At 45.3% G+C, this 26,800-nt stretch overlaps 1 protein-coding gene across 1 annotated transcript in view; it reads left to right on the top strand.

The window, feature by feature from the left end:
- Positions 1-401: 401 nt before the first annotated feature.
- Positions 402-26,800, top strand: part of LOC142583505 (uncharacterized) — a 79,131-nt gene continuing 52,732 nt past the window's right edge. The window contains exons 1-2 of the mRNA XM_075693993.1: positions 402-453; positions 4,124-4,321. Of these exons, the coding sequence (XP_075550108.1) occupies positions 402-453; positions 4,124-4,321 (250 nt within the window). The remainder of the gene's footprint in view (positions 454-4,123; positions 4,322-26,800) is intronic.

The following is a 26,800-nucleotide window of genomic DNA, read 5'->3' as shown; positions in this document are numbered from 1 at the left end:
GTTGGACAACGTTTTGCCAGTCACTAGACCCCCGAAAGTCACTTTCCCACATCTGGAGAACCATACGTGGTCTACGTTTCCTCCCTGAACAACGCTTCCCATTCAAAGCGCTGGCGCTCTTTTAGGCGCGACTAGAGGCTGATGTCGCAGAATAATATTGTGCAAGGATCGTTGACCAAGCAACTGGTCCAGGCTTTCCAGCCCCCAGTCACATCCCTGTTTGACGTGACTGCCGCATGGACCTTCCTTTCATAATGGAGGAACTAGAAGTGGCTCTTGCTCTATGCAGGCGTTCTTCATCCGCGGGACCAGGTGGAATATCCTACCGCGCCTTGAACAACCTGAGTGATGGCGCACGGAGAGAACTATTACATCTATACAACTTATTATGGCAGGATGGCATGGTTGCCGAAGAATGGAAGACAAGTCGCTTAGTCCTTCTCCTGAAGCAAGGCAAGTCCCCACTTGAACTCACCTCGTACCGCCCAATAACGCTGGCCAGCTGTGTGGGAAAGATAATTGAAAAGATGATCCTTGCCCGCTTGGAGTGGTACCTGGAACACTACAACATGTTACCAAACTGCATGGCTAGTTTTCGTCGAGATCGCTCATCAGTAGACAGTGTTGTTGATCTCGCTTCGCATGTCCAGCATCAAAAGTCACGTAAAAAATTATCTGCTCTTTGTTCTTGGATGTCTAGAGGGCACACGATAACGTATTTCACGAGGCTATCTTCGATGCTCTTGAGATGGTTGGCCTATGTGGTCAAGTTTTCCAATGGATTTCTAATTACCTTTTTATGAGATCGTTCTTTGCGTGTACCGGCGATGGTAAAACCGCACGACACTACACGTACCGAGGTGTTCAAGGTGGTGTACTAAGCCCAACCCTATTCAACCTCACACCCATTGGTCTCGTTGATCATTTGCCAGCAGCGATCAAGATATCAATGTACGCAGACGACATATGTATATGGACTTCAGATGTGACACGTCCTCAGATACGTGCAAGACTTCAAAAAGCTGCTGCTCTACACTCTAAGAAAAGTTTACACTCTTTGGAGTGTATATTTTCCACACAACAATAATCGTCATCTGTCTTGCCCGCATTTTCTTTCTTGAAAACGCTGCGCTCATTACTTTCCTGTCGGGAAGGCTATGTCATGCTGATAACGCGCATGCTCTTCGTTACTGGATAGTACCAGGCTCGCCGCGTTAAAGAAATGAAATGCGGACAAGAGAGATGATGATATTTGTTGTGTGGCAAGTATACACCCCAAAGGGTGCAACTGTTTTTAGAGTGTAACAGCTATATACGTCCGCAACCAAGGTCTTGAAATCTCGTCAGACAAATGTGCACTGATGGCATTCACTCGCAAACCAAGGAAACCCTACGCCATCTCAATAAATGGCCAGATAATTCTTTATGAGAAGACTCACAAATTGTTTGGCATAATCATTGATAGAGATCTCTCATGGAGCCCGCACGTGACCTACTTGAAACAGCGTCTGACAGGAATCTCCCAGCTTTTCAAGTTTCTGGGCGGAAAGACTTTGGGAATGTCAGTGCATGCAAGGGGTGGAATTTTACAGGGCTCTTTTCCTGGGATTCTTGAGATACAGCTTGCCCGTACTGACCAATACTTGCCAGACAAATCTTCGTGCTCTACAGGCTATTCAAGCTCGGGCTCTCAGGCTTTGTCTTGGTTTGCCAAAATGCACATCGACAGTAGCAACTATTGCGATCGCCTGGGACCAACACATACAAACACACATTGCGGTGGAAGTGTTGAGAGGGCACATTAGGCACGTTGCCCGTGCCCGTTCTCACCATCTGGCAGCACTACCGTCAGAAAGGCCGCAGGCATCATATTGTACTACGATTTCGGAGTATTACACCTGCCTCCCGTCAGGCTTCACCCCCGCAACTAAGCCATCGATTCCTCCATGGTGTTTGGCTCGACCTACAGTGCACCTCACTGTACCAGGAATCAGGAAAAAATCTGAGTTGTCATCACCTGCTTTTAAACAACTAACTCTGCTCCTTTTGCACGAGAAGTACGCAGAACACGTACATATCTATACTGATGGATCGGCAACTATCCAGTGTTCCTCTGGAGCCGTGGTCTTCCCAGCGAAAGCCACCACCATCAGTTTCAAGACATGTCACCCAACGAGACATGACCGAGACCTCTAACAGAGGTCTTCGGTCAAAGTCTTCGTCTTCGTCGTCCTTTTTTTTTGTCCCTCGTCTATGTATGCGCTGTAAATGACGATTGATACCATGGAATACCAACTAGCCTGTACCCAAACCTTCCTCTAACAGAGGAACTTATTTTAAAATGCCGCCATAACAAATCATCGCAGCAGAGGGCAACGAGGGCACTGTTGTAGTTTTTAAAGGCAACAGAATTGGACAAGCGGCTGTAGCCTTAACAGATGTTCATAGTGCTGCAAGTGCTAATGTGCTGTGCGGTGGCAGTACGCGGCGACAATGACCGTCTGTGATTGTATGTCTATGCTCCTTTCTTTCTTTATCTATACTTTGCTATCACTTTACCTCCCCCTCCCCTCTCTCCCCAGCCTAGAGTAGCAAACCGGATCTTTCTGTCTGGTTAACCTCCCTGCTTTTTCCCTTTCTCTCTCTCTCTCTCTATCCATGGACTATGCATCGCATGTATAACTGAAACCTGCTTTTTCCTGTCTTTTCATATTTTTATGTAACAGGTTCTCAACTTGGGCTTGTGAAAGTAACACTATAAGTTATTGCGTTTGACACTTTTAGTGCGAGGGGGGGCGGAGAAGGCACTAATATATGAAAAGGCCTGAACAGTATACAGCAGTGACCGTGCGTTGAACTTTTAATGAGCGAAGAAGAACGCCGAGGCTGCGGGTAATGTATTTTTGACCTTGACTATCGACAGTGCGTAGGAATCGAGGTGGTCTCAAAGGCGTCGTTTGAAGAAACATTTTCCAGGGGTTGTCTGAGAACACTTGCCGTGCACTGAAAAATAAAAGAAAACACCTCAGTAAGTAGGACTGGCGTTTTATTTCGCACGCATGGTTGCAATAGAAGAAATATAGCCATATAGAATAAACTTTTTGTTTCGAAATCGTGTGTGCTGCATGCGTGTAGTGTGTGCCCAAGAGCACTCGCGTATGCCAATTAGTATGCATATATTTGTAAACCTTCGACATTTTACATCCAACAGCTATTTTTGTTGAGTAAGCTTTATGTTTGTCCTGAAAATTCCCACAATTTGCAATGCTGGCTGGTGATTTCTTGTGCACATCTTTTCACCCCGTCGGCCGCACCTGTATGTCTTAAGTATGCCCATACTTATCAATGCCAGCCAGAGATTTGTCATGCAGATATATTCTCCTGTTGGCCACACGTCACTAACACCTGCCCACGCGCTGTGCTTGCGATATAAGGGACAAGCGCAATACTTCAATAATATCTCTTTCCAGCGTTCACAGACTCGTTACGGTACAGACATATTAAAACGGTGCAATCGCGTTCAAGGAGCACATGCGCTTCGTTGCATGGCACACCAGATGTTTCGAACCGCTCTTAATTCGCTTAATTACAGGTTTGAAATAAAGAAAGGCACGAAGAAGGACGTCTCACAGAAACACATACAGAGGAAATACAACTAAATATTGTAGAAGCTTCGCTTCTCGCTTGATTTGCTCCTGTTATCGCTATACCCACATTTCTGCTCCAGTGACTTTTGCCATATTTTTGTTGATCCAATTGCGTCTTTCATTACTTCGCCTTGACAACGGTTCCGCCAGAAGGCCTTGGGTATTGCGATGCCTTGGGTATTACGATGCCCGCCGTCAGGGCCAGGCCGACTGGATGGCGACTATGGAGCAACCTGCCGAGACCCCGTGCAACTGCATTGAACTGAACAACTGCATCTGAACAACTGCATCTTGTGTGCCCGTACTACGAGAAAAAATTGAGGACGCTTTCGTTCAGTGTCAAAAGAAAGAAAACGAGGCTCTCTTGAATCGTTTCTGAAGCAGTAAAAGTTCACTGGAGTACTCAAAGTTCTGTCTCCCCTCTCACTCGAGATCATTCGAGCTAACACATGCCAGGCGTCAACACGTAACAACAGCACAGCAAGACACCACGGCGGAGCGCCGTCAGGGCCAGGCCGACTGGATGGCGGCGCCGCAGTTGCACTGCGACTCGCGTGGTGGCATCCAGCGGCTGCAGTACCGGAGGCGAGCTGTGCTGTACTGCGCCAGACGGGACGCTGGCGAGCCAACGGGGCCGGTCGTTCTCGTAGAGCACACGACGTTGCTGTCCTGCTGTGAGTGCTTGTCCGGTCCCTTTCCTGCTCTGGACTCGCCGCGTGCACGTGTGACGTGTGAATGTGCAAACGGCAGCGTCAGCCGTTAACTCGTGCAAGTGAATGGCGTAGAAATCCGCGGGCCATATTCAAGTTTCACGCAAACTACGTCATCGCCCAACACGGCTCAACACACGACAGCGCGGATATAACGAGTCGGCGTATACGTATAGCCATATGTATTACCGTTATAGGGAACGAGCGCTGGCCAGGAGGCGTTGGGGCAGTTTTAGCTATTAGTAGTTTTTGTGTGTGCGCATTGGTATCAGGGATATTTCTTTGGTAAGACAGTTAGAGCGTGGCCGCGTGTTCGAACACTGCGAACACGCGTGTCACGCCTTAAGTCGTTGCGGCATTTATTGCTTTTAAAACATTGGTGATAATTACTTTGCGACGCTTCAAGGATCTGGGTTCTAAGCGTATCGGCCTTTACTAGTAGGCGCATGTTCTGAAAGCTTCGGTGCTTGCATTAGAAAAAGCCAAGTGCAACACATGGCAAGAAAAAATGGTAAAGCTCGCGGTGTGCGGGGAGTCCCTCAAGGTAGACGAGGGGAAGGATGAGAATGGAGAGGAAATCTAATCCATCGGCAGACACTTTGATGCCGATGCTAGATTAAATGAAATCGAGGACTCCGAAGATGAGCTTGTGAAATAGGTCTAAAAGCTCAAAAATGAGCTAAATATGGAGCATGATGCACGGAAGGCGGTGCGATAACGACTTAAAGCAGCCGAGGAAAAGCTGAACAGGGCCGCCATCATGAACGAGAATGGTCGTGACGATGGAACGCTGTCTCCCGATAGGACAGGGAATGTCAATGAAGCCCGGGGAATGCGTGCAACGTGGGATCGGTGGTAGCTGGAAAGAGCTTCACCTACCTTGAAGCGGCCACAAAGACAAAGCAGGAACGTAGAGGTCAATGCCCCTTGTCAAGTCCGAATCACGCGGAAAAGGATGTCAAAGGGAAGCAGGAAGAGGCGTCGCCAGTAGGAGAGAGTGAAAGGGTGATAATTGCCGGCGACTCAGACATGGCTAGGTGCTCAGATCCAATTGTGGAGAGGGTGAAAGGCGACAAAAGAGTGGTGGTAAGGACATTTCCAGTGGGTACGTTGGGTTTTGCCCCGGAGCGCGCAAAAGAAAAGCTCGCGGAAAATGCCCACGGACGCAACCTTCTCGTAGTAGCAGGTTGACTAAATGAGGTGTTAAACAGAAAAGGGGCAGGAATAGCCCAGCGCTTGGCGACGGGGGTAGGCGACTTGCGCCAGATGTCCCTTCAGGTGCAGATCGTGGTGCGCACGGTGCGAGAGGTGCCTGTACGTGACCGTCACGTAAAAAATTACCGACGATTACGTTACTTCCTAATGCGAAATTTGAGCGCAGCAAATAAGCTGTTTCACCTTTTCGATAGATTGAGGCAAAGAAATCGAGCAACACATGTATGCGCTATCACAGAATGTTTTTTTATTTTTCACACGTATTCCTTTAACTAAGACTCCACTAGGTAAGCTTCTGCTTCGGCGGCACGCACCTCTGGATTCTGACGGCGACGGCGCTGGGCCTCTGCTCTGGCAGCTCGTTTAGCAGCAGCAGCAGCAGCAGCAGACGGAGGACTTCCATCGGTCGTCTCGCTCATGGCTCAGAAAGAACTGGCAGATAATTTCGCAGTGGCGAACGGCAGCGGCAATTTCGGCTCGGGCGGTGCACATATACAGATCCGCCGCCACCGATCTGGCTCTCTGATTGCCACCGCACAGGGCGAACGGCAGCGGCAATTTCGGCTCGGGCGGTGCACATATACAGATCCGCCGCCACCGATCTGGCTCTCTGATTGCCACCGCACAGGGGTTGCATTGGAGGAGGAGCGAAGAAAGGAATTAAGTTCGAGCCGGCGCTTTGACAACCGGAGACTCGCAGGAAGAGGGGGGAGGGGGGTGGCGTGTACACCCAGCGGCAAACGATGGGGGCAGAAGCGCGCGCAGCAAGCGGACAACACGATAAAGGGAGGAGGGAAGAGATAGCAGCGACTGACTGATGCCGCTGACGCCGATAGTGAGTCAACCCCAGCTGCGGAGTTGGTTTCAGGGACAACGCCGCCGATGCCGACACAAACAATATGATACCCTCGCTTCCGCAGCGCTAAGAACCAGGTCTAGCCGTGGGAAGGTGGTCACGTATTCGTCGACGTGCCGGGGCCTACGTGAAATAACCGGCGCGTCGGCAACTGAAGAGCACCCTATCCGCCACACAAGAACAGGGGGGGGGGAACCCTTTCCTCCTCTTTCTGCATGGCGGCGACGGTGTTCTATGCAGTCACGTTATCTTGACTCTCTAGCGGCGTCAGCGGCATCCAGCGGTATCAGTCGGTCGCTGCTAGCGCTGGGGGGATGAAAGGGGGGCGGAGCTGGTTACGAGGCCGACGACAACGCCGACGACGACGCGAAACCCAGGAACGGACGCCAAAGAGCTGCGCTCTAAAAAGAGGCGTTGTGGCTGCTAATGAGGCTAAATGGACAATGAGCCGAGAGAAAGGTTTCAAGGTTGTAGAAGTAAACCGGGAAGTGAGAAGGTATGGTGGTTTTCAACGAGACGGGATCCACTTCAGTCACAGGCTTGGACGAGAAGTGGGTTGGCGACTTGCTGGTCATATGGTTGCTTCTTTAGGGGGCCCACAGGCGCTCAGGAGGCCAGGGTAGGTAGCAATGAAGAAGAAGGTCCCCTAGGGAAACCTCAGAATAGCATCGCCGTCAATAACAGACAAAGGAAGAAAACAAGAAAGAGAGCTCCCCATTGGGAGGCTACATAAACATGCAGGGCGGCAGAAGAAAAGTGGGTAAAGATTGAGGAGCAGTTAAATAAAAATTACAGCGTCTCTTGAGATCTCTCTTAAGAGATGAACGGAGAAAGCCTACTCTTCCACCTCTTATCATTCGCCTCTTTCTCTTTGCCTCTTCTCTTTCTCTTCTTTCTCTTAGTCATTACTGCTCACTACTAAGTATTTTTAGTCATCTGTAAGCAATTGTGGTCGTTAGAAGCCGTCGTTAGACATGTTCGTCATATCATAGTCATTAGTAGTCATTACAAGTCATTTCAGCTATTATTAATCATTACTGGTCATTACTAAGCATCTTTAGTCATTTTCAATGAATTGTAGTCGTTGCCAGTTGTCGTTAGACACATTGGTCATTTCGTAGTCATTTCAGTCATTATTAGTCATTACTGCTCATTATTAAGCATTTTAGTCACTTGTAATCAATTATGGTCATTAAAAGCTTTCGTTAGACATGTTGGTCATATCATAGTCATCAGTAGTAATTACAAGTTATTTGAGTCATTATTAGTCATTACTAGTCATTGCTAAGCATCTTTAGTCATTTCTGATCAATTGTAGTCGTCACAAGTTGTCGTTAGACATATTGGTCATTTCGTAGCCTTTAGTATAGTCATTAAAATCATTAGTAGTAATTATTAGTAATTACTAGTCATTATTAACCTCTACCAATCTCTATTAAAACGTTATCACTCACTAACTGTCACTATCAATCACTTTTCATTCTTTAATCTGTCTTTAATATGTCTTCATATGGCGTGATGACGCTTCGGTGGACACTCCGCCGGTCAGATCTGCTGACACAAACTTCACCATGAGCCTAGAAAGGCTTTCGCCTTAAAAAACAAATACGGGTGTATGCGGTTACAGAGACGCACCTTGCCGCCAGTGATTGAGAGTCGCATTTGGGAGGGGTGCAAGAGAGCTAAATCGGAAAGGAAGGGAGGGGGAGTTGGAATGCTCATCTGTCAGGGAAAGGAAAACAGTAAATTCAAAATGTCAAGAGCATCTTTGGTTATCATAGACAATGAGTGTAAAGAAAACTTGGCTGGGAGTAACGTAGTTCTGGACCGGAAATAAGTGTAGAGGGAAGAATCAAGAGTAAGTGGAATGCCTAAGTGCTGATATTAAGGGTTTCGCAAATGGTGCCAATATTAACCTATTAGGCGACATGAATGCCCCCATACAAGATCTAGATGGCTATACCGGCAACAACGGGAAGTCAATGCTAGATCTTTGTGAGCAAAATAACCTCGTTATCGTGAATACAAGGCCTAAGTGTGATGAGCAGACCACGTGGGAAGTGGGAAACCGGCGATAGACCATTGATTACTGTCTGATGACAGAAGAAATTCATGATAAGTTGAGAGAAATGGTCATTGAAGAGGAAGAGTATAGCAGCATATGGAGTGACCATAAACGCATAATTTTGAAAATGGGATATGTAGTTGGGAAAGAGAGCAAGGAGCGAAGAATGGTCAGTCCAAATTTGAACGCTGAGCGAATAACAAATATAGTCATAATAGTAGAAGAACTTGGCAAATGGCCAAGCAAAGAGTGGGAATGTAGTCAGCTTCTAAGTGTGATTATGACAGAAATACGGAAAGAGAGGCAACATGCTCGTTGGGAAGGAAAAAAGAAACCGATAAGCTGTCGGAACAGGGAGATACGAGAAGCGATCGCGGAACGACAGAAAGTCTTCCGAGAGCACAGGCAGGCCAGAAAAATCCAGACAATGGGAAATATACCGGGAGAAAAATATATATGGTTTAAATACTGCTTCAAGCAAAGATAAAAGGTGAAAATGAACGTCGGTTGTCAGAAATAGGCGAGAAGGCTGCACCTATAATATTTTGGAACCTGATAAACTTATTAGGCAGGAAATCAACAACAATACAACAACATATCCTAGACGAAGGTGGAAACAAGGTGGAATGGGACGCGGCACTAAATTACACACGACGAATACCAGCCGAATCTTTCAAAGGCAATGGCGAGGTTGTATTTGAAGAAAAAAAAAGCATGAAAGAGAACCAGATTGAAAAGGAGCTGGTACTGACGAATTTCAACCGGAAGAAAGCCGAAGAGAAAATTCCGAAGCGCGCAGCCACAGGGCTAGACGAGGTTCCCGTTAGGTTTATTAATGAGCTAGGACCAAAACCTAAGGACGCTCTGTTGAGAACAGTAGAAAAGACTTTGAAGGACAGACGAATATAAGACAGTTGGTGACAAAGTAGAATGAATCTAATTTATAAAGGTAAGGAGGAAAAAGATCCAATTTACTCAAATAGACCGTTGACCATTACATAGGTAATATACAGGTTAGCAATGCAGGCGATTAAATTAAAATTGCAAGCATGGGCACAGAATAAGGGTATATTGGGAGAGCTTAAGAATCGTTTCAGAATCGGTAGGCTTCTGGATGATGACATATTTGTCCTTACTCAGTGTGTTGAAATATCCAGAGTAGAAAGGAGACCGTTATATGTCGCCTTTTTAGATATTGCAGGAGCGTATGACAACGTAGAACGCAGTATTTTGGGAGATATTCTGGAAGGGGAAGGTTTAGGCGAAGACTGTGTACAGCTTTTGAGATAGATTTACCTAGAAAATACCGTTTGCGCTGAATGGGAAGGGATGAGGAGTGAGGAGAAAGTTGACATCAACAAGGGACTGAGGCAGGGGTGCCCTGGGTTCCCACTACTGTTCATGATGTACATGGTGAGGATGGAGAGGGCGTTAGGGGGAACTAATATCGGGCTTAATCTATAATACAAGCAGACGGATACAGTAGCAGAGCAGAAACTTCCAGGTTTGTTTTATGCGGACGACATTGTGTTGCTAGCTAACAAGCAAAGTGATATGCAACGTCTGGTTAACATCTGTGGACAGGAACGCGAGAATATAGGTCCGAAATTTAGCATTAAGAAATCAGGTGTTACGGTATTCAATGAAAGCAGTGAACAGACAGTGCCAGTTTAGGGCCAGGAAATACCTCGTGTAAAAGAAGATAAGTACCTTGGCATTGGATAAATAGGAAAAAACAATATCATTAAAGGGGAAAAGAAATGCGGCCATAATGAAACACAGGGCGCTACGAAGGCACAATAGGTACGAGGTGCTCCGGGCTATATAGAAAAGTGCAATGGTTTCACGACCTCCATTTGGAAGTGCGGCTGTTTGCTTGAAGTCAGGCGTACAACCCAGACTCGATGGTAGCCATAGGTGAGTGGTACGCCTCGCATTGGGCGCTCACAGGAAGACTACAAATAAAGCTCTGCAGAGTAATATGGGCTGGACAAGTTTTGAAGTGAGGGAAGCTCAGAGCAAAATTGATTGTGAAGAACGACTGAGGAATGTGGAATTAAGTAAATGGGCTGGAAAAATGTTGATATATTTGCACAGAGAAAACATTGATTCGCAGTGGAGGAAGAGAACTAGGAAGCTTACCAGAAACTATGCGACCGGTTTGGTGAGCAACATGACAGGAAAGAACGGCAATCAGAAAGTAAGAGAGGCTGAAATAATCTCATGGGTGGTGGAAGTGGAAAATAAACCTGCTATAGAGTAACTGTTTAAAAGGAATAAACAAAATCAGGAAAGGAACAATTTATAAGTCCAAGAGAAGCTCATTAGTTTTCGAAGCGATATCAGGATGCCTTAGAACACGCACTTATAAAGCGAGATACAACAAGAAAGAAGAAGCATGTGCTTGCTGCGGTAAAGCTAGGGAAACGAGGGAGCACGTTTTGTTAGAATGTGAAGATATCTACCCAGCAGTTGATTTAGGCACCTCTGGACTCCTTAGAGCCCTTGGTTTCCGCTATAGAGCAGGGGGAAGGTAAACATGTCCGCAGTAGAGGTTAGTAAGAGGCGATTGGAAAATTGGTGGAAGTACGCAAACAATAAACAACGGAGGCGTACGAAAACAGGGTTCGCAATAGAGGTTCAGAAAGTTTGGTGATGGACATTCTTCGTGGATTTTTCTTCCTTTTCCTTTTTGCTTTTTTTAAAATAGGTTGGACATCAGGTAATATAATGACAAGAGCTTGGTGGCGCAACCCACCACCCCGTTCCAAAAGGGGCGCTCATAGCATCTATCTATTTGCAGCTGAAATATGCGAACACCATCCGATAGGGAGGCTACGAAATGGTACGTCATTTTAAATGATAATAGGCGCACGCCTGCATCGATGTTTGCTTTAGTTCTACGCATCCAGTCAAGCTCTGAGCATATCCGTGCGCTTTGGAGAAGCGCATGCACTGATACGCTCTATCACGCCGGTTACTAGTCAGGCCATAATCTGAACAGATGTACCTCAAGGTGAGCGGCAAAACTGATGACGCCAAATCGCAGCATGGGCTATTGAAAACTGCTTTCTCCGCTGGTTAGGCTGCGTGTTGCGGTGCTGCTGTTAGGACGCGAAATTTCAGCGCTGGCTGCCCATAGACACGCCGGTCACCGGCTGTGTTCTCTAATTGCGAAACGAAACTACAAACACTATCTAAGTATTCTCACGCTAACAAATATGCGCCATGAAGCGCGTCATTCCTATAATAAACCGAACAGGTTGATTTGACTGCTTCTCCCATTCTGTAGTGAATAGTTTTCTTTGGCTCTCTCGTCCGTTTTCGTGCTCGAACTGCCCCCACTATATATTCGCGCTTCTTCTCGCGCTGCCCTAAGCGCATTACTAGTCGGAACTTCGCAACGAATTTGCAGTACGCATTCGTCACTGAACGCCTAAGGTATCTAGGTATAACTAGTTTTGGAACTTCATTTTCTTGTAGGAGCCGTGCAAATGCCAGCAGCTCTTTGAGACGAACGTGCTGGAGCTCGAGTGCCCTGTCACGTTTGAAGATTCAGATGACGTGGTCGGTGGTGAGCGCGCGTGTTTCGTCTCCCCGCCGCGTCGGATGGCTATTCTGGGCCGCGTCTGACGCTGAAATGCTCAGCGGGTCTTTTGTCGAGATGCTCCGAAACGTACTCTTTTCGATGCCATATACTTGCAAACCTATTTGTGACTACTTTCGGTGGTCCCAATGGTGCTTAGCGGCCGCAGCTTCTGCGGTAACCTGAAATTCTGCGGTAAACGGGAAGGGAGGCCTGCCTCCGAGACCCAAGCCGGTAATATGATGGTCGCGCAGAACGTTTCGAGTTTTTCTTTGAAAGCGCCGTTGATGGTTGCAATTTTAGGTTGCTCCACTGTTAAATGCTCTTTACGCTCAAAAAAACTTATTTTAAGATGGTGCGTAGTCAGAGATTTCCTTACAAAAACTCAGGCTAACATGCGAAAGCCGTTTTTTTTTAGTTCACTAATAATTGTGCAATCTCAAGAGACGTTCTTCAGAATATCAACAAGAATTTTTGTTAGGGTTTAAACTGAGGCCTTGGGTTAACCTGTGCTCCCGGATACGTATCACCGTGTTGGTCGCGTGTGTAAATTGATTACGGCACTGAAATATTTGCGGTCGTACATCATTGGGATGATCGTCATAACAGTTAATACGGTGAATAAAGCCATAAGAGATAAATTAGCCTCCGGTATATATGAACAGACACAGCACATGTTTATTAGTGAAAGTACGAATCAATATTAAAATAGAGCAATATATTTGAAGGAAAAAATCCCTGCCTTCTATTAAAGATATTGACACCACGTGACAATATTGCTTCTCTGTCTCCATAAGTAACATAACTACATCACCTGACTGGAACTGTATGAAACGGGAGAACGAAATAAATAAATACACAACTGCAGCTACCATTGTGGACATTGCCAACATCATGCAAAAAGCAGATATTGAACATTTATTATGAATGCAGCTCGTTCATCTTGACGTCAGAACTGCGGCTGAAGATACCCACACGTGCAGTGCCGCACGACGTTCTTTCGGCAGCAGTATTTTGCATTTGCCTTGTATACGACGAGTAAGCAAGACCGATCTGTTCAGTACCTCCGGCGATTTCCGTTGCCTCTCACACATCGCCACTCCGAAAGCTTAATAAAGGTTTTTCTAGCGATCACTGATTCTCGACTATAGAGATCGAGGGCCAAAAATTTCCGAGGCACCCTAAACTAGTTTTATCTATATATTGACGTCGAAGCAAAACTTTCCACAATATTAAAAAAATTACCTTGCAAAAATTAAAATGTTTTCTTCAGCTGCACCTACTGTACCCGCTACCAGACGTTGGAGATGCGCAAGATTGTGTACAGGTCATAGCGTTTACTCTAAATTCAAACGAAAACTGAAAGCCAACCAAAACCAAGAAATATGCATGTGATAGGCAATCTATTTGTTACGCTTCATTCACTTAAGAACAGTTTCAGCCATTGCGGACACATTGAAGAAGAACGCGCACACATTTTTTATAACATGCTTGAATGGAGCCCCATAAAGCAACGCTAAATCATTTCAGACTGGTTGCGTATTCTATCAAAACTGTAGGCTCCCGTCTTGGCTCTTTCTGTCGTGGGGGCTCAGTGGCTAGGCATTCGGCTTCTGAGCACATTGTTGCGGGGTCGACCACGTGGTCGCATTGGTCGCATTGGTCGCATTCCAATGGGAGCAAAATGCAAGAACGCTCGTGCACTTAAGGTTTAGAACCGCAAATGGTTAAGGTTAATCCAGATCTCTTGACAATGGCGTCCCGCATAAGACACAATGCAGTTTCGGGACGTGAAACCCCAGTTTAATTGATTTGGCAAAGAAAAAGATATTCACTATTGCAGAACCCCCCCCCCCCCCCCCCCCCCCCCCCCAGATTTTCGTTTCCTAAATTTCGCGCTGAGACCACTGCTCGGGCAAGTCGGTGTGATGTCACAAAGTTTAAACTATATTGAGATATCTGGGACGTTTTCGCTCAGCAAAAGTTCTTGAAACCTGCTACGTGAAGTCATTGGCTATTGTGGAATGCAATGTGTTCCCTTTTCACCGGCGAGAAAGAAATTCGCAGTTTCGCCTAAAAGGCGAAGCATTGATTCTGATGGCAAATTATTAGAGAGCTATGCGAAGCATGGTTAGTAGGTTCATCAGCTGCATAAGTTTATGTAAACATTACATTGCCAACTAAATTAACAAGCACGCCGCCAGGCCCACGCAGGCATACACGAGCACATCTCACTCGAGGACCCCGGACACTCGCTGTCATAACACTGGCGTGATGAAGAGCGGCAGCAGCAGCGAGCGCATCCCCCTTCGTGCTGCTTCTCGGTTCAATGCGAACTAGGTGCGCGAGAACACAGCACACACGAAACCATCAGCTATCTAAGGTCGCTTAGCCTTGGAAGCTATCGCAGATGACCTCCTAGGTAGCTCAGCCGCCGCAGCGAGAGTCCTAGTCGTTAACGAATTTCTTCAAGTGCGAAGCATTTCTTTCGAGGAACCCGTATGGGTTCCCTTTCTAGCAATTGCTACGACCGGGTGGATGTCTCATTTTCCCTTAATTAATTACTTCTCTCCACCTTGCGTGCTTCCGCAGAGCTATTTCGTCAAAAAAAAATTATTTGTGCAAGAATAAATGCTGTAAGAATATATGACATCATGGCGAACTGGTGCGAGGACTCTAAGGCCCTCTCCTTTCCGGCCCTCTCATAGTAACAGTTGCCGTTTTGCTATCGGAGAAGCGTAGCTCACAAATGCAGTTCAACGAAATCATCATCTTTAGCGCCCCTCTAATGGAGTACTGCAACGTATTTTGGAAGATGTAGATAAACACACGCCCTTCTCGCACTAAAAGGATGACGCTTGTCACTTATGAAGGCTGGAAAGCGCTTATTAGATATCTTAATTTAATACTAAAGTTCGTCTCTGAATGCTCCCTTGCCGTCATAAACGTAATGATGACGTCGCATTGTCACGTGTGGTCATGACGCATGTCGCCTTGTATGCTGCTACTTATTGCAAGGGCCAATGTAGAAACAGAGCGGACAATCGAATGAGCCGGAGTGAGTGTAAAGACGTTGCGATGTCCTGCACCCACGTGACCGCATACTGTGTCATGACATCACGACACAGTAGTAACGAAACGGAAACTGGCTGTAAAAAAAGCTGTTATATCAAATTATTTAGGGTGTTGTTAGCCTTGAAAATATATATTTCTGGGGTTTAGAAGTACCGGACCCTCATTCATAGCAAAAAGAGAAGTGTACTCGGAAATATCGTGTCAGTACCCCTTAAGGGCATACCCCTTAAAGCACTGAGTAAAGAAAAGAAAGCAAGGAGTGTCATGTGACAACCTTGAAGCCCACCAACTGAACAGCCAGCGGGAAAGGAAAAAGAAGGAGGCAGTGGCTTCAGAGGAGGCTGGCGTGTGAACGCTAGGCGAGCTCCCTCCTAATTTTGTTTCTTTTCGATGGCATGCCTCCTGCTTCTTTTTTTTTTTGCAATATATTTTTTTCGGCTATGCTAGACAATCAAGAAATAATGTTCGCCGAACGATCCTTTAGTAACAACGCTTAGAGCCACGTGGAAACGCCTTGCGATACGTCGATATTCTTTCTTACGCGCCGGACACCATCACTATGGCAACCTCGCGTTTCCGACGGATCGCTACTCTACGGAAACACATTTTATACTCGAGCGGAGATTCCCAGCCACCGTCATCTTGTGGACACGTGCCGCTAGATTGCATACCTCGGTGTCCTGCATCGCAACTACGCGCTCTGCGCTCGAACCAATTACCCCGTGTTGGCCCCGTGAGGATCACCTGTGCAGTTGTTTTGACATGGTTACTAGCCCGAACAAGACAAACGGTTAGAAAGGTGGGACGGGACAGAGCACTAGCGCTCTGCCCTGTGCCATTCTTTTTCTTCCGTTTGTCTTGTTCGCGTTAGTAACTATGTCACAGCAACAACATCAACACCAACTAGCCCAACTTTCTGCGTTCATCACCTGTGCGTTCATCACCTCTACACCGTTATAGCTTGATGACTTGTTATAGCTTTTTATCTTGTATTTTGCGTTACTGCAGCCTCAAGCAAAAAAAAAAAGTATAGAGATGAGAGAGGGAGGGGAGGAAACGAGAAACAACAAAACAAATAAAATACAAAAGCGTACTTAAGAATCTTACTGCTGGTGGTCAATCATTGGTATCGAAGTCTCGTTCGAAACGCGAACGTGCTCTACTTCTCTGACGACCTCTGCTAACCATGCGCTCAGAGTGCGCAACACTTCGCATATTTTTCACCAAACGTGTTTCAAAAGAGGCATCGGTCCCTCTTTTGAATGTGAAATGCATCGATCGCCCCACCGTTGTGAGAAGTTTCGGAGATTTTATCGACAATGCAATCAATATCAACGAGATTGCATACGGGGGTCGTCGGTTTCTCGTTTCGGGCAAAGATAAAACGGAATTTCTGACCGATATAGCAAACAAGCGAAAAAGGAATAAGCAAAGAGTGCGGAGATGTCGGCCGAGTGTAAATATCGACGTATTGCGGAATACGGTTGTCTTGCAACCATTTGCGTGCCTTACGGCAAAGAAGTAGGACAGGAAGGAGGAGAGTGTAAAAAAGAAAAAGAATGCTACATTTCAAAGAGATTGTCAGAAGGAGAGAGCAGTATATAAGCAAGTGCCTGCTGTTATCTTGTTGATGTTGTACCTATAGGCAGCGCAGTACAACTGCGCTTCGACGTATGGAGACGGGAACGCAGGCAGATGCAGCATCATCTGCGTCGCTCACAATCGGAGCGTGTATGTGACAGACTGCTTGGCACATCAACGATAACCCGCATGCGTGTAGAATAGACGTGTCCTGATGCTAACCTTATAAAAGAAAACAAAACACAAGCGGCTCTCTTCATCGTCTCCTTCTTCTTCGTCATAAAATATGAAAGATTAGAAGGTTGGCCACAGGAAGGGCCGGCTATCACAACATCGTAGTTACGAAAAGCAAGAAAAGAAAGACAATGAAATATCAAACATGGTCAAAAGGCTATAACAGGATAGCAAAAAAAAAAATAACCGAGCAGGTTCGTGGATTACGGAGAAAATAAAGGAAATAAGAAGCTTATAGCTACTACAAGAGAAACCCAACCACAATCAGGCCATGAGAACATGGAGGAAGTTAAAAAAAATGCACATAAACTACTGACCACAAAGGATTTGTCAAGTGACTGTCTACGAGGAAATCCCACTTTCGGTAAGGTAGAATGTAACACGTCTGTACTTCAGGCAACAATAGCAGCTCTTGAAAAGCGTTGAGAATGATTTCGAGGACACGATAAACAAATAGTAGTTGTAGGTTGATCGCAATTGGCACATGAGCCTTTGCGTTCGGTTCTTAACAACACGCAGTTGTTTCGTCATCTCGTCTTCTCGAAACACTGCCGAGCTGGAAGGTTGTTGTGCGAAATAGCACGTATTAGTTGCAAATTAGCCTATCTAGACAGCGCTGATAAACCAAGCCAACATACGTGTTCTGCGTTGCTTTATCGCTCGAAACTGCAAGAGTCAAGATAAGGCTCTAATAAAAGTGGCCAGAGTTGACATAACAATAGCGAGCGTCGTGAGCACTTAGCGAACACTATTTTAAGCAAAACTCACAAAAAAAAGAAGCACTGCTTTGTGCAGAGTTCCGCTGACTAAGCATGGCTTCCAGACTATAATAAGAGAAAAAAAAAAACGCCTATCTAATATGAGGAAGAAAGAACGACTTCACTGGCCAGCGACTGTGGAAAAGGAACAAAGGCATCAATTTTAAAAAAGCCATATACGAAAAGTTTAGACCATGATTATCAAGAAATGATAAGAATAAAAGATTTGAGTGTCGTAGCATACCAGACAGGGGGGACACTGTGAACAGCAGGAGGCGTGATGTGCGATTAAAGCGAAAGCTTCTTAGGTATGTAGTCAAACTTTTGCAATAAAGTGAAGACGCGAAAGAAAGCACGCAGCCAGAACAAAATCTCAGAGAGGGTGTCGCGTATAAATAAATCATGGACTACAAGAGGATGAGTCTGTGTCCTGCTGCTGCCTGAAAAAGAAAGAAAATAAATAAAGGAGAACAAAATAAAATAAAACTAAAGCGTGCGCAACACGCGCAAGATGAATTCCTCTATCCAGCACGCTGACAGTTCAAGACGTGAACCGAAAGTGAAACATCATTCTCCAGCGACGCATCCAAATAAAACGTTAGGGATCATATTTGCGATTCTCTTTTTTTTTCTGCTTTCATAGCAATTTCTTTTTTTACCAATATCGTTTCATGTTATGCACAAGTTCTTCCTTGCACCTTTCCACTTTCTTTTCCGGAATATATTCTAATCTTTCTATTCTATCCTCTCTACTCCGTCTTCCCGTTATGCCTACGTGACGGGTGTTGGCGTGTTTTTATTCTTCTCTTCAAAATGAGACTTTCATCCGTATTTCCCCTCCTTCGGCGCCCGCCTTTTCGCAGTCTCCATGACAACGAGGTCTCCCGCTATAGGAATGCGAGGGCTCAAGCGTGTTCTTTTCCGGTATTGCGCTGCCGAGCGTGGGAGCGGGGCGCACCCCGAGCACGTGTTGCGCTCCGGACACCCATCGACTCGCCCAGGCGGCTTAAGCCTCGCGTCAGAAAATGGTTAGTACAGTGCAGCAGGAGCTTACGGTTCGTGTCGCGAGCCAAACTGGGGACCCGATGCGAATGGGCAGCTTTTCGTTTAGTTTTGGTTTTTGTCTATATATATATATATATATATATATATATATATATATATATATATATATATATATATATATATATGCATATATCATAAGTCAACAAACAAAGACACCAAGACCAAGCACAGCAGAGGGGAAATTAATTGTACTTATTAAATGAAGTGGAAGAAAAAGCAACTGGCCGAAAGTGGGATACCAACCCAGCAGGTCTTCGCATTATGCCTGGGATTTTCTTACCAATTGAGCTACCGCGGTGCAGGTTTCCCATACATTTTCTGGGGTATTTATGTTTATCTGTTAGAACTAACCTGGGAGTATTAGCCAACCGCACCACCCAGAAGCCTTGGCGGCGGATGTGGAACATCCTTTCTGCCGCAGGCACCACGTGTACGCGAACATATTGTGGGAAGGCAACTAACTGGTCAATAAACCCACACATACTACCTGAAGGCATCAGTGCTATCGGATGCGAGACCTTCGCTGTTTGATGAACGATAAGGAAGGAAACCGAGGGGCCAGATTTTTATTTGTCATAACATAGGAAGCCAACAAAAATACCAAGGACAGCATAAGCGACATTACTTGCCCTTATTAAATAATATAAGTAAATGATAAATTAATGGAAATGAAAGTCGGTGAAAAGACAATTGGCCGCAGTGGGATGCGAATCCACTTCTTTCCATTACGCGTGTCATGCTCTTACCGAGTGAGCTACTTCGGCGCCGTTTTCCCATTCGCAGATGTCACGTACACGTGACGCCTGCGGCAGAAAGGATGTTCCACATCCTCCGCCAAGGCTACTGAGTGGTGACGCTGGCTAACACTCCTAGGGTTAGTTCTAATAGATAAACATAAACACCCCAGAAAGGCATGACGGCGACGGCGTGAAGTCGTTGGCATGGTGACAACGGGTTCAGGAAGCTGGAATAACGACGAGAAAATTACAAATTACAGAAATTGCTAGATTACAGAACAGGGCTGTCCGTTTGATTGTCAATGCTCCGTATAACGCACACACAGGGCCCATATGTAAAAACCTAAACGTAATACCTGTTGTCGACTTGCACGATCCTTTACTAATGACACGCTACAAACAAGGCATTAAAACAAACAATCTGTGCTTGAAAGAACTTGCTAATTTGACTGAAAGAGTTCGTGTTTATGACGCGCGGAATAACTTCTTGGTTTACGCCACGGACCCGTATTAACTATGCCCAACAAATGATCGCATATACATTGCCTACTCTATTAAACAACCAGCATTGTTTTCTGTAATGCCGCTGCTGTTAAGTTTTAATTTTGTACTGGAAAGCTTCTCCAAGTTTCGGTAAATTTTGATGTTGTGCATAAAAGTAAAGTATTTCCTTTTTAATTTTACTTTCAACACATTTATTTTTATTTTTCAGATGTGTATTTTTGGCATTGTAAGCTTGTCGCATACGAACATTTTCTGTTGCCATGTCAAAATGAAATTATCGGGTACAGACCCCGTCAAGCTTTTGACTTTTAGTCTGTGCCCCCAGCATATTGTATATGCTAGAATGTACCATAATGCCGAAATAAAATGCATGAATGAATGAATGAAAATGATGACTGCGGAACGACCACGACGGCATCATAGCGGCGGTATGACCGTGAATGCATGACGGCGACTTATGACAATGACGTGATGCCTATGATAGCATGGCGACGACGTGATAATCACGATGGCATGATGATGATGAAATGACGATGGGGAGAGGCTTCGAAGGAAACTTCAATGCGTCAGTAGGGACACTTTTGCGATTTTCGCGAACGCGCAAATAATAAAATAGTTAAAATGCATGTTAAGAAGTTGAACGAGAAGAAAAGGGGTTAACCGATAGGCCCGATTTTTATTATTCATATATCATAAGAGCCCAACAAACAAAGATACCAAGGACAACACAGGGGAAATTACTTGTACTTACTAAATGAAATAAATAAATTATAATTGAATGAAATTGAAAGTGGATGAAAAAGCAACTTGCCGTAGGTGGGGAACGACCCCATATCCTTTGTTTGTTGGCTTCTTATGATATATTAAAAGTTGTGACTGAGTCTGAGAAAAGCATTAGGAAAAGCGATGACCCTGTGCCTTCCTTGCTTATGTAACTGCTTCCCTCATTCACAGGAAGATGGAGGCTTGAAGTGAATAATATTGGTCGAACAAGGCTGCAGAAACATTTCTTGTTCGACAACTGTTACTTCCTGTATTTATTTATTTATTTATTTATTTATTTATTTATTTATTTATTTATTTATTTATTTATTTATTTATTCATTCATTCATTCATTCAATTATTTTACATACCTTCAAGCGCCAAGGCGTTGGTACATAGAAATGAACAGACGAAAGAGAGAGGAGGGAAGGCAGGGAGGTACCAGAGGCGCGTTTCCGGTTTGCAACCCTGCACTGGAGTGTGGGATATAGGGGTCGGAAAGAGGGCAAACCGAGATAGAAAAAGAAAGGAGAACAGGAACAGAAGAAATATACGCATGTGAGGCACATAAATAACCACATGGACACCGCTCTGACACTGTATCGTGTTTAGTTCCTGGTCTATTCTTAGCGCTGTGTTTTTCGTAATGCTTAAAGATGTAACATGCTTCCCAACGGTTGCACTCCTTTAAACGGCATTAAATGGAGGTGACAAAGGGATAGTAACCTTTGAAGAGAACTAGACAGGTCAGCCTAGCTACAAGCTTGGCATATTGCCCCATATTTGTGTGATGAAGAGCTAAAGGAAGAAACAAGGACACATGTAAAAACACTCAGGTACTACACGCAAGCGCGTGACATTGAGTTTAATTTGCACACTTAGTTTAGGGCACGTGTCCTTCAATGTCGTCGGAAGCATCGTCTGCAGCGGCCCTGTCTGAAACGTACTGCACTCAGCTGAAAGCGCGTGCCCTTGACGTACTTTCAAAAGCCGTTTTGGAAGCTTGCTTTATAAAACGAAGTGCTCATTTGCTCTCATTCTTCCTGCGTTCCAGCGTTAAGCGTAAGTGCAGCTGCAGCATGGAACTGCTTCCGCTTGCGCGCACTCCGATTCCTCGCCACGCACCGTATAGCGTCCACAGCACATAACAGAGCTAGTGAGACGGAATTATACATGACGTGGTTGCGGGCCCCGTCTCAGTCCCTATGGACGCGCTGTCGTCGCCGGAGCGTGCTCTGAGAGTTTCCCTTTTATTCCCTTTATCCCTTGCGTTTCCCTTGAGCTCGTCGGGCGTTACCGTTTTTGTTTGAATCCGAGCAACCACTTCCTTTTCTACATGCGCAATATAACTATACTTGTGGCCTAAACCACGTAAGATGATAGTTGAAAGATGAAAATTGCAATTACAATTTGAAAGAACTAAACGAGGTGAAGGGAGGGGGAAGTCCGGGCAGAATATTCCGACTATAGGTGACTCTTTTTCGTCAGAACACCGTGTGCCTTTGCGTGCAGTGGCTGTAACAGCGGAAAACGCAGTCGTCACTGTGATGGTCTATATAGACTACATGTGCTAAATATATGACGTATAGAAACGTCACTTTGATAAGTGAGAGCGTCCGAGTTCACCCGTGACGCGCTCTCACGCAGCTGTCGAGACGTCACAATAATAAAATTCTAAGTATGCGATGGCATACTTAGCGATACGCTGCTAAGTTCTGGCCTATTTTTTTTTCGTGCCGTTTTTATATTATATCAATTACCTCCAGCTGATGTAGCAAGCCCTACATATAGCATGGATGGCATTTCCAGTTTCTCTTAAACCTCCCCCCTCTCATTCCTTTCTCAAAATTAAACACAACAAATTCGTACCAGGCACGAGAAAAAAAAATTACTGTCGGCTAACTGAACTAGAGCGCTGGTCGCCAACATTCTCCACACCCGCCACGGTTGCTCAGTGGCTATGGTGTTGGGCTGCTAAAGCACGAGGTCGCGGGATCGAATCCCGGCCGCGGCGGCCGTATTTCGATGGGGGCGAAAACACCCGGGTACTTAGATTTAGGTGCACGTTAGAGAACCTCAGGTGCTCTAAATTTCCGGAGTCCCCCACTACGGCGTGCCTCGTAATCAGATCGTGGTTTTGGCGCGTAAAACCCCATAATTTAATTTTTAACATGTTACTCTGTATTCTCTCACTCGAGTTCTCACTTTACAGGGTGCGCTCCTTGCCGGCGTTCGAGCAGCTGTTCCTGCGGCTATCGGTATCTCATGACAGAATACAATGTAAAAAAAAGCTGTTAATTTAAAGAAAATTTATAGAAATTTTCTGTACAGCCAAAGAATGTTTCTGTCAATGCTCTGTGATAGAAACCTGCTAGCAGAAAAAAACGTAAACTTTCTGTTCTTTTTGATTTCCAGACTATAAAACGAGTCAAAACTGAAATATGATCAAAAATAACGTACAGCGCGAAAGACAAGGACAGCGATAGACGACACACACAGCGCTCTGTATGTAGTCTATCGCTGTCCTTGCCCTTCGCGCTGTACGTTATTTTTGATCATGAATTACCAACTAGCCCAAGCAACCACCCTAGTTGAAATATGACTGTTCTAAATTATTGTAACTGCATAAAGAAACTATAAAATAAAATTTTAGTCTTTTTTTCTTTTCATACATGCCGTTTTTTTTAATATGTCGCGAACGAGGCGCTGTTTGCGGTACTGCTTCGATGCCCCACGCCATAATCAAGACGGCCGCTCTTCAAGTCAACGGATGTCGGCACTGCATGCTCCGTTTCTGTTTTCAAAAATCGTAAGAGGTGAGTGGTTTTCTTTTCAAGTACATTGCAAACAATGTACGCTTATTATGTTACCCAATCTTTTCCGCGTGTTCATGACATAGGAGAGGACTACAATGTAGCTCGCAAAGAAAATTCAGGCGGACAGTGACGAAACCTAGCAACTACGTGTTCCGACATTTCAGCGTACGTTGCGTTTTGTGAGGTAACGTGGGATTTGGGTATTAAATGTAGCTTTTGTTTTTGTTATAGCAAACGTAAGGGCTCCCCCAGTGGGCTTGCCAAATGTGTTGTTGCCTATTCTTGCGCTTTAACAAAGTTACTTGTTTTTGCTATGGCTGCCGGAAAGAAAAAAAAAAAGCATGCGTGAGTTCCCAGCAAAGCTCACTAAGCGACGTTAGCTCTTAGCTACGATCGAGTGTTTCGTTTATTGAAGTGACCGGAAAGTGGGAATTTTATTCCTGTTGCGTAATATTTTATCTCTTTTGATGCTGGCATGTGAACCCGCCGCATATGAGGGCAAATGATATCCAGTAGTCATGACGTTGCTTCGTTAGCTGCGGTTCGAGTGTGTTAGCGCGTTACCGTCGGGAAATGATTTTGCCTGGCCACTGACTAAGTCGTTTGATGGAGGAGGAGGAGGAGGAGGAGGAGGAAAAACTTTGTTCTTGTCCTGTACAAGGTGTTGCCACCTCTTGAATGTAGTTAGCGGGAACACTGGACGGCGTGGCTTTGTGTATTATTTGCGCATTTTAAAAACACACAACCGAAGGTGGTAGCACTCGAGCCGCGAAGATATGCTGTCATCACGCTCGTGGCCACGAAGAATTGCTCGTATGTCGTCTGCTAGCCTCACTTCCCGACTCTGACAAAGGATAACTAAATTTATGAATGATGGACTGCGAAAATAAGAAACAAATGGTCAAAATTTGCATAAATTGAACTGCAGCAAAACACTTCGTAAAAGAAGTAAAAAGGCAGCATGTGTCTTTCACGTAACTAATACTATACGGTTAACGCAATGGGTCCACCGCTTTGTTATCAGGACTGTTTTCTACCTTGTGCCATTATGCTAGACATTGTTACGAAAATAGCTGACGTATGATTGGTTTGCGACTGCGCATTTCGCCACCGGGTGCAAGGGGAACCGACGGATCAAGGCAGCGCGGCAGCAGGGGGGGGGGGGGAGGGGGGGCTACGACTCCGCCAAAAAGCATACGTACTTCGCGCGCGCGACGGCGCGCCGTATCTTGAAATTGATACGCAGGCGGCTCATGCCTTTGTGTGCGCTGTGCTCTCGCCGCTCTTGCGTTGAACCGATAGATTGCAGGAAAGTCACTTCGCTCGCCGCTGCTGCTGCGCTTGCTCACACCAGCGCTTTGACAGCTAGTGTCTAAGCTCATCGAGGGTGATGTGTTTATGTTTTCTTTTGCGCGCTGACACCATGTTTGTTGATGCAGTTAGTAAGCGAATGTTTTCAAGCTTATACGGCTGATAAAACTAGTATCCTTACCTCGTATAGCTGTCTACTCCTTTGCTGTCGCAACCGATGCTTCGCCTTTCAGGTAAAAGCGCGACTCTTTCTTCTTAGTTCGAAAAAGAAAAGAAAGCGAATGGAGCATATAGCCCAATTAAGCCTATTGATATGTATTACATGAAGAAGTGGACGTGAGCGACAAATTGCAATGTTCAAGTTGCTAATTAAAGCGATTCACTGAATAACTTCATAAGTATTCTACTTGGATCATATGTACAAATTCCGAAATTGCGGCCAAGAAGTAATGAAGTCCTTGCATCACTTCTCCACTGATCGGCTTCATTTCCGCAATTTCAACATGTGCCCTCAAGTGAGTAGTAAGATAAGCTTAGGAGAGTTATATAAGAAATCATGACAGAATGTGCATATTCGTTTTTGATATCACATTACGACTGGCTGCATTTAAAAAAAATGTTTCAACCATAGTTACACAGATGGTATGTTAATATACTCATGAATAGGTGACATGCATAAAACAACCAACAAAACGACCAAGATAGCGGGAGGGTGGTAATCACACTTGTAGCTTTATAATGAAGCAATAGCCATTCTGAATGTGTCGCATTTTGCATGCTTAAGTCTGATTAAAAAAAAAACCACAGACGCCTCAATTAACCTGAAGTTGACACGTCAATTGTTGACAATTAACCTGAGGTTGACAGTGAATATTGGCAATAATAAAATGAAGCTTGTCAGTGCAATGTTCTGTATAGGTTCCTACATTTCTGAAATAGCGACCACCAACATGGTGTTGTGTTTGCGTTGTCTGTGTGTATGTGTGTTGTGTGCGTGTACATGTATGTGTTTTGTACGTGCTGTGTGCGTGTGTGCGTGGGGGAGAAAAGAGCGTGTACATTTTGTCCCATGGTGAGGGCTGTTTGTTTCAAAGTGTGTAGTCGTCTGGCTGATATAAACATTATTTCCAAGTGGCCTCCCACACGGTACTGACATGCGCACACACTGCAGGGCTTTGTTCACCATTCTTCCCAAAGGAAGTCTTGTGCTAAAGTGCTTCACTGAGCTCGGTACAATCATACTACTGATGTTTTCAGGTCAGTCGCAGCATGACACCCTGAGCGAGGAACCAAGGTCCAGAGCCCCAGAAAGCATCGCGGCCTTGCAACAAAAGTTGTCTCCATAATTAGGTGTCTTCACGATTGAGTTTTAAAGCAAAAGTCTTCATCAACGTAATGCCGAGCCCTCTTTGAGTTTTTTCAGCCCCGTTATGGTTTGATATATAAGCTGGTTCTCTTACTGTAGTAAGAAGTTCCCTGTTTGTGTTTCGTTTTCATGTGGTTTATTTAACCACCAGTTTTTCTTGCTTTAAAATAAGACACTTTTCTATTGTTGCACGAAACAAGCTGTAGCCTTGCTCTTCTTTGTAGCATCGTTTCCCGCATTGTTAGTGCTGCCACCTGCTCTTTGTCACGCATGACTCCATGAAATATCGGGTTCCTCGGTTTATAGAAAAGCACCCGCTATAGATCAAGAACACCCGCCGCGGTGGCTAAGCGGCTGTAGTGTTGAGCTGCTAAGCACGAGGTCGCGGGATTGAATTCCAGCCTTGGAGGCCGTAATTTGATGAGGGCGAAATGCAAAAGCGTCTCTGCCCCTTGCATTAGGGGCACGTTAAAGATTCTCTGGCGAGCAAAACTAATCCGGAGTTCCCCAC

Source organism: Dermacentor variabilis, chromosome 5 (genome assembly GCF_050947875.1).
Source record: "Dermacentor variabilis isolate Ectoservices chromosome 5, ASM5094787v1, whole genome shotgun sequence".
Classification (NCBI taxonomy): Eukaryota; Metazoa; Arthropoda; class Arachnida; order Ixodida; family Ixodidae; genus Dermacentor; species Dermacentor variabilis.
The sequence above is the reverse complement of the archived record's forward strand: the minus strand, read 5'-3'. Positions and strand labels throughout refer to the sequence as shown.